Raw genomic sequence first — 9,269 nt, 5'->3', positions numbered from 1 at the left:
CTCGTCCATCTTCATGCTGATTCTTTCTCCTCCTGCTGTGGGGCGATTTTCTCCTCTTAGTGATGCTTCCTCTTGAGCTTTAGAGACAAGACAGATGCTGCACACTACTCTCCAAAATGTTGAAGTATTCTTTATAAACATCACAAGTAAAATGAAAGCATCAAGTGAGTGTTCGTATTCAACAAACATATTAATGATGAACATACAATGAATGCAAAAACCCACTAACCAATGTATTTCATCCTTTCTACTGCAGCCTGGAAATTCTAGAAACGTGAAAGGTTCTCAAAATAGAAAAAAAGTCTCAGAGATGCAAGCAAATTTTATATTTTAATCTTCATTGTAAAACATTATCAAAATATCATACAATTTTGAATCTATAACCAGACTTAAAAACTACTCAAAACATGATTAAAAGTGAAAGAATTACATCCATTATCCTCTTTTACTTCACTGCATTTGTGAAGGAATCTTGAGACTGAACCAGTTTTTCCCCCTTTCTTTATGTTCAGCTAAACTATAGCTCTACATCTTTTCAATCACTTTTCACTGAAGTGCTACACGTGATATTTCTGACAGAAGTGAGGTCAAGTATATGTACCTCCCAAGGCATAATGTCTGTCTCTGAAGGGCTGCGATATGTAGCTGTGTGCAAATAGCTGTACAAACATGAAGGCTGTTTTGATGTTTTTGTGATCGTTGACATGGGAGGCCATCTCCTTGGGAGGTGAGGGGTCTCCTGCCCTTGTGTGACCTGTGACCCGAGTGAGCCCTTCTGCACTGATACAGGCTTTCAGCCCTTAGGGAAGGGGGAGAGAGGGAATACTCATCTGTATGAGCTATTCTTTTATCTTTGATATATTCTCTGTTAGAAATGTAAAAAAATTCTAAAATACAGATATATGAACCGTCAACCAACTTACCTATCAAGAAAATTTAAAATCACAGTTTTCACAGAAATTCCAAAATACTGGCACTTGCTAATATGATAATATGCCCTTCATATGTGTAGTTGTGGATGGTGTGTTAAAGAATATAATAAAGAAAGAAGAGACTGCAGGTGCATTTCTGAGGGCAGCAGTTTAAAGCTTATGCCGCTGTGATTGAGAACAAAGAGATGTAGTCATAATGTCAATGCAGACATAAATTGTGAAGGAAAAGGCGCTGTTCTTTGAAGTCCAGTGCTGATTATTACTTTTGTGAATGAGCTACACGACTCCGCGTGGATGTTTAATGTGCGGTGAAGGTCTGTAAAATGAACTTCTTGAGAGGGTGATAAAAAATCATGCCTGTGCCCCTTTTTCAAGTTTCAGCTGGCATGCGCCCTTCCCCGAGGCTTTCAGCACGCGCTATTATACTTGTCTATCCCCGACACGTGCAGATACAAGAGCCTTGGCTGGACCTCATGCGGAACTCCCAAATAGAGGATTTAACCTGAACCCTTTCAGAAACCAACTGATCCACACATACACAACGTGCACGGAATAAAAACTCTCAGGGAGCCAAATTGGATGTAGGCTTGTCTGCATGAGTTCCAAAAATAAGCAGAATATATTTCTATAATTTGCAGAATTCTATAATAATTTGTATATCTATTTTTATATAAAAAAGAAGTGCAATGGATTAAGGAATGTTCGTACATCTGATTACTATCTGTACTCACAGATGATCGTAAATTAACTGGTGTTTTAGAAACTTCTATCATTGTTGACATTTTTAGAAAATGATGTAAAACTGCCCAAAGTGTGTGCTTGTTGACTTACTGTTATCAAACTGTATTTTATGAGAAAACAAATTTCATTAAATATAGGCTACAGTGTCATAAAACGGGATTTTTTTTTTCAAATAAATAGTAGGCTATGAATTACCTTTTAACTGACTGATAAAATATTTATCAAGGTAACAGTTATAATTTTAAGGTACGTTTAGGCTATATTTAAAATCCACTTACAGTATTAAGCACTAAGTATGAATCGGTTATTTTTAATCATTTGAAATATTTTATTTATTTATTTATAGCGTTGTTTTAGTGCCAATTTTTTTTTGACACAGTGCCATTTTTTTTGACACAGTTTTTGTGAACTCTAAGTCACCACGTGGCCTTCAATTATCCACCTGTGTTATTATTCATACATTAAAATTAACAAACAGACCTCAAATGGGTCGGTATCCTACATTTTCATTATATAATTTCATAAATTTTAATGAATTATGTTTCTTTTGTTATTATTATTATTATTATAAAGGCTGCAGAGTGGAACTTTGAAAGACCATTGACGTCACGTGCACTTGTAACAATAAAGATTTACAATGTGCACATCAGTAGACGTTTATATTTTTGAGATGACTAAAACTCATTTCGATGGTTTGATGTAATCAAGCGCAACCGTGTGTAAAATATGCATTAGCAGTTTGCTTGACAGATTAGATGATGCGTCGACTTTGTGTCTCCGATCTATACCCATGCACCTGCTGCATAACCGTTATTTTATGCGCTGTGACCCAGAGTGACGCTTCAGTGGATGTGCTCATTAATGATGCCCATTATGTTGTCAGACATTGCTATGAGTTGTTTATGCATCTCAGTCACATTAAAAAGAAAGAAAAAAAACAAGCACATATTTTTTTTTTTTTTTGTAAAAAAACATTATATTTATTCGTACAAACACGTTTGCACCAGATTTATATTTTGAGGTAAATACATAATAGAATAAATCTCTTTATATACAATAAAAATACAATAGCATAGGAAAGCAACAGGTTGAATAAATAAAACAAAAAGAAAGTGGTGGGAAAGCAGTCGTAACTGTACTCTGCTTCGGATCAGCCAGACAGGAGAGGTTTCTTCGGGTCAAAATATATAATGAGTAAGGCCAGATCTTTGTCTTGTCCATTCAGTCTATTGTCACAGCGTTGAAACTGAATTTTCACGCTCGTTTTTCTGCTTTATCGCTCTACAAATTGTAATATTGACTTTTCACCTTGGACTGCAAAGGCCAATCTGTCTTGGTTTAAATTATCATTTTCTCTAACAGGCGTTTAAGGTCATGCTCCAAAGAATGCGCAAAAGTGCAAAGGTATCGGAAAAGGCATCAATATCGGTGACAAAACGTACAAAAATAAGAACATTCTCATCTGTGAACTGTCGTTAAGGCAAACAGTGAATACCTAATGTTGTGTGCTCTTGGTTCTATTAGAAAAGTAACAGCAAAGTCCTCTGATTTTACTCTACACGCTTCTGCACACTCTATACAGACATGATAAGAACGCTTTGAGTCACATTAATAGACGCCAGGCACGAAGTTGTGGTAGCTGTAAATTACATTAGTCTGCAAGTATCCAAAATCGTCCATGGCTGCGGGGCTGCCCGGGTCTGAATTGCAGTAAGACGGGGATGAAGACGAGGAGGATGCTTCGGATGGCCAGGAGCAAGAGTCCCCTCCGGGGCTGGGCGCATCTTTCATGCAGCTTAGTCCTGGCAGCAGCAGGGCAGGGTCTCTGGGCTTGCTCTGCCGCTGGTCTGCGATCCGGATGGTCTCGGAAAGCGCCCAGATGTAGTTGTGAGCAAAGCGCAGAGTCTCGATTTTGGTCAGCTTCGTGTCGTCGGGAAAGGCAGGCAGCACGCTTCTCAAGGCATCCAGGGCGTCATTGAGGTTGTGCATTCTGTTCCTCTCGCGGTCGTTGGCCTTCATCCGGCGGTTCTTCTTCACCACGTGCACTGTGGCTTCGTTCCTGGCGCGCCCCCTGCGCCTCTTTTTCTGCTGGAGCTCGGCTGGAGACGCAGGCGGCTTGCCGCAGGAGGACGCGGGGGACGCGGAGTGGAGGCTGCTGCGCGAGTCCTCATCATCCGTGTGCGTAAAGGAGTAGTCGCAGCTTGAGGTGTCCATGTCGGAGTAGACAGTCTCCATTATTAGTAACCTGGAGAAATAGCAAGATTCAAGTTAGGAATACGCGAAAAACAAGCTCAGAAATTATTCCAAGTTCTCTGCGTGCAGCACTGAGGCTGTTTAATCCTGCCAATACACACCTTATGTGGACTGGGAGATGAAACTGGGTGCTTGAGGTCTTGCAGAGTCCTGCAGATAGTTTGTGTTGAAGTTTAAGGCACGCGTCTGTCTTGCTCTTACCCCTCAGTCAGCTCGTGCGAGCTTGTGAGCTTGGCACACGACTGGCCTCACCTGCCTTATATACCCTGGTGAGACAATGGACGTACCCCCCTCGCTTTGGCATTTTTGTTAAGGATGAATGAATGGTTTGCATCAGGTCTGCCCCGTGCCGCACGACCATCTCATTAGCATAATTTATGCCCGTTGTTTGTTCGCCCTCTGAAGCGTGCCTGTAATCACCTCTGGCCAATCAGAGAGCCGGAGAGCTGGCCAGCCACGCGAGCAGAACTGTTGCTATCTGTCCAGCAAGCCCAGTTTAACTTAAATCTCTGGAGGAAAATGAAAAGAAATGACAACACAGAGTGGCCCGAGGATAGAAGACAAGTTTTTTATTTATTTATTTATTGCATTTTGTTCGCTAAGCAATACACATAATTATTTTGGTTTGATGCAATATTATTAATGTGACTTTTTAAAAACACATTGTTTATTCCACACAATTAATACAAGGTCAAACGTGTTTATATTTTAATACTTCAACATACAAACTTTTTTTTTATTAGTTTGCAAAAAGTGTACTTTACTCAGTGTTGCCTATGTTACCCAACCGTTTATGTCATTATGATATGTTAACATACCAACCTATTAGAGCTGATAAATCTTTTACAGAATATAAGAAAGGTCAATATATGATAAAGTCATAAATCAGAATTTGCATCTCTGCACAAAGCACAGTTTTACCCACACAAATAAAACACTAACTATTTTATACTAAACAATACAACATGCTTGCAACATAAAATATGTACATAATATACAATGTATTAAGAACAGAAATGTAAAATGAAGTTAAGCTGGTTTGGGCAAAGCGTTCTGCAAATTTTAATATCTGTTCATAAAAAGAAACAAAAACCATAAACCATTCTATAATAAAAGGCATTATTTTAATGCACAATGTTTAACTTCTAAAACGTTTTCACATTTTACAATACATTTATGTGTTTTTATATATATATATATAATACAACATTAATCTTTAAATTACATTATTTCCCCCTAAAATAACGTTTTCTGCTGTATATTTCACTTTATTCCACCCTGCTCGCAGCGCGCATCTTGAGTAATAACTCACAAGGAGAAAGATGCAGTTCAGTCAAACTGCTTCACTGTGCCCAGTGCCTTAAGTTTTATTTAAAGACATCTTTATGAGACAGCCATACAATTGTTCATTAATTATTCCATTTATTCAATTGCAAGCAGCTCGCCCCTCTTTGGAAAAAAAAAATGAAGGGGCACTATTTAGAAATAGTTTGGGGAGAGACCTGCGGCGCCTTTCTCCGTGCGGTATTATGGCGATAGAGGCACAGTCATTTATAAATAATTACACAATGTTTAAAGTCTCCAGGCATGTATGATATATCAAAGCGATTATAAGGTGAATTGTTCTATTGTGCGCCTCTCCTCTCTCTTCTTTTCAGCTCTATACGTCTTGTCCCCCGTCCAAAATCTGCGCCTCTGAGCTTTTGTCACTCTTTTTCTCGGCCTGCGACACTCCAATAGCATTATTCTTATTCAAATAGTCCCAGCGTGAACAAAAACACCCCGCTTCTGAGGCACGTTTGTGCTTTCGCTGGCATCAAGTGAAGCACAAGTGACTAGATGCATCATTTTGGATGCATAAACTCACATGGACTCCTAAAACTTCTCAGAAACTCATCAGAACGTGCTTTGAATTTAAACAGTAAATTTAAATATGTATTTTTATTCACATTTGTTATATGTAATGCATTATATCGGCGTGCTCTTTCTTGACCTGTTTACGCTTTTATGGCGAATGCATTGGTTTTAAAGCACCTCTGATGGAGGTCCAGACTGGGGTGATGGGGGAGATCGATTTTACTATTACAACACCAACCTGTCAGTAATAACTTCAAAGAGGGAAAACAGCTTGGATGGCTATTTTGCTTCCAGTCAGAGCATTAGCGATCTGGTCTGGACCTGGCACTTATTGCTCTTATAAAGTCATAAAAAAGTTATTGTTTTACAATGTTACTTAACATTACTTATTTCCACAGAAGTGATGGATGTGTCAGGGTTTTTTCCCCCCTCTCTAGAAAGTGGGCGGTGGGGAGGAAGAAGGGCTTCGCCCACAGCTGAGAGATGTTGCCAAGGAGATTTTGACAGGATTAGGCACAAGTGCACGAGACCTGATTGCATTTCAATGGCAGAAACACGTGAGAAAATGAAACAACTGAATTACTTAAAGAGGGTCTGATCTGGACCCCGAAACAATCGTGCACGCTGCACATTTGAAAAAGAAAGCAACGCAACGCACGCGGTTAAGGGTCTGCTGCGAGTAAATATGCGAGCTGAATAGACGTGATATATAACGCACAATGGCTATTGCAACATTAAAAAGCGAACAGCATTAAAACGCGCAAGATTTGCATGGCAGGTGTGGAAAGGTGCATTGCTCTTGGATTGGCATGTGACGTGTGAGGCGCAGAACTCTCTTTATTCGCAGGGAGAATGGTCTTTTAGTTTATTTTATTTCTGTTTATGCAATTCGAATTAAAATTCAATTTTGCATTCGGCCCAGCATTAATCCCCGGGTATTAACGCGATTACTGTTCGCAAAAGATCTTTGAGTCAGAAAGTCTGATAGAAGTTTTCACATGGTAATCCCCGGAATAATCCTTTCCCCTGGCGCTGAGGCAGGACCGGGGCCAGAGGACCTTTTCTCCTTCTTCAGAATTCAAGCAGGGCAGAATAGGGCCATTACTTTTGAATGATAATTAATTCCTTACTCCAGTGCTTCAATTGTACGGGGATACCACACCCCAAATAAGAAAATCACCCCCACGGCCTCGAGAAGGCCTTCAGAGACTGAACATAAATTATAGGGTTACAAAATTTAAAGACACTCCCTGTTAATAGTCTTGGAGCTTTTATATATATATATAAAATTCATTAACTGCAGTACATTTTGTGCAAACAAAATATCTTTTATTTTTCAAATGTTGGGAATTAGCAACTCTATTCTTTCTTTCTTTCTTTCTTTCTTTCTTTCTTTCTTTCTTTCTTTCTTTCTTTCTTTCTTTCTTTCTTTCTTTCTTTCTTTCTATGTAAACATTCATACATCCAAATTTTCTCTTTTTTAAAATAACTTTTTTTTAAATAACTGGTTAGCTACTGCATTTTGTGCTGTATTTGCAAGCAAAATTCTAAATTTGTCATATTTCGTCAAAAATGTCTAAGTAAATATGCAGTGATTTTTAATATTAATTACTTTACAAAATTACTTTTTATATTTTATTAATTTAAAATACATAAAATATTTGTAAACATCAAAAACAACATATTACATTATATTACATTATATTATATTGTATTATTTACAAAATGAATATTTGTATTTTATTCAATTTAAAATACATAAAAAATTATTAAACAACATTAGGTATTAAATTATATCATTGATTTACAAAAGGAATTTTTGTGTTTTTATTTAAGTTAAAATAACAATAACATTAATTACATTTAACGTTATTATTATGATTTAGATGTTTAGAGTGGCATGTGTCTGAAATGCATGTACACTCTTAAAAATAAATGGGCCTAAAAGGTATTTCACAACGATGCCATAGGAGAACCATTTCTGGTTCCACAAAGAACCATTCAGTCAAAGGTTCTTTAAAGAACCATCTTTTTCTTGCCTTTTTTATAATCTGGAGAACCTGCTTTCTCCACAAAGAACTTTTTGTGAAACAGAAAGATTTTTCAGAGGTTAAAGTTTCTTTATGTAACCATATACATGAACCTATCTGTTTGCCAAACACACACACACACACACACACAGATATATATATATATATATATATATAGTATTTATTTACAAGATTTCAGAACAGGTGCTATTATCAAAATGCAATGGAATCTCATTACAAGCGATGTGAATGTAAATTTTCGTCTCTCTTTGTGAGTCAGACACATAATGTACCAGTTCGTGAACCTAGTACTATCAATCAGATGTCCAAGTCTAAATACAAACCCTACGGTGGGGCATTCACTTGTCTTGGTGTGTTTGTGCAAGTGCATAATTTACCTCTAGTTTACCCTGCATCAGCGCTAACAATGAGAGCTGTGTCTCTAAAGACTTTATATTTGAAAGTAACCAGGGCAACTCTTCGGTAAAATGAGAAGAAGCTTTGCACAAGCTACATCAACGTAAAAGGGAGGAAGTATACAGCCATTCCCTGACTAATGATAAGTTCATACACCTGACCTCACCAGACTGTTCCATGCATTTGACTTTTCACTTAGCAGACCAACTTTCTCTTTTTTTTTTGCAACAAATATTAGGCCTATTCATTGACGCATACACATTTTTAAGTACAATTTTTTGCTTTATTTCTGTTTCTACATGTATTTCTCCTCAGAAACATAGGTTGAGTTGATGGCATCACTTGTAGGTGTTCAAATCAGCCATATGGTTTTGAGTGCAATAACTTGAATCTCTGGCCAACAATGGAGTAATTAAGAAGGGAAAGAAGTCTGAGCTTGACTCGACAAAGCTGCAAAAACTCCTTCTTTCACTCTAATGAAGCTGTTGTCTGGAGATTCTGTGTGGGGTTGGGAGGGTGGTGGTGGACGTGATTTGTCATACAATCTGAATCTTTAGGAGGGCTGGAGAAAGACCTCCTCTCCATATGTCTGCTTATTTTGCATCTGAAAGCTACCTTTGGCGAGAGCAGGGAGAGGGGGAAGGAGAGTAGTGCGCTGAAGCTCAGGAACAGGGCTTTCTTTCCTTCAGATCAACACCGGAGAAACTACGGCTTTACTCTCAAAAAAACAAACAAAACAGAAATACATTTCAAAACAGTGTGTTGGTTGAAACAAGTGACAACTGTTGTAGGTTTGCTTAGAAATGTTTCGTTTCTTTCACATAGTTGTTAAAAAATGACAGCTAAAAACAATAATATCTTTAACTGGTTTCATTCAAGTCAAAAATATTATTTAATATCACTAAATCAACCTAAATGCATTATACCAACAAAACTACATTTTATGGGTTAAATCGAAGTCTAATTCAGTTGCAGGTCAACAATTTTTTTCACAGTGTATAATATTTTTTCTATGTTATAAAACAGTCACAGATAATTA

The 9,269-nt window shown here is 37.6% G+C and overlaps 1 protein-coding gene across 1 annotated transcript; it reads right to left on the bottom strand.

Annotated features, from left to right (window-relative positions):
* Positions 1 to 2,644: 2,644 nt before the first annotated feature.
* On the bottom strand, positions 2,645 to 4,181 carry LOC113114248 (neurogenin-1). Its single transcript, XM_026281114.1, has 2 exons — positions 4,028 to 4,181; positions 2,645 to 3,918 (listed from the first exon to the last, which is right to left on the bottom strand). The coding sequence occupies exon 2, from the start codon at positions 3,906 to 3,908 to the stop codon at positions 3,282 to 3,284; it is 627 nt and encodes a 208-aa protein (XP_026136899.1). The 5' UTR covers positions 3,909 to 3,918; positions 4,028 to 4,181; the 3' UTR covers positions 2,645 to 3,281.
* Positions 4,182 to 9,269: the final 5,088 nt, after the last annotated feature.

This window comes from Carassius auratus, chromosome 14 (genome assembly GCF_003368295.1).
Source record: "Carassius auratus strain Wakin chromosome 14, ASM336829v1, whole genome shotgun sequence".
Lineage (NCBI taxonomy): Eukaryota > Metazoa > Chordata > Actinopteri > Cypriniformes > Cyprinidae > Carassius > Carassius auratus.
The sequence above is the reverse complement of the archived record's forward strand: the minus strand, read 5'-3'. Positions and strand labels throughout refer to the sequence as shown.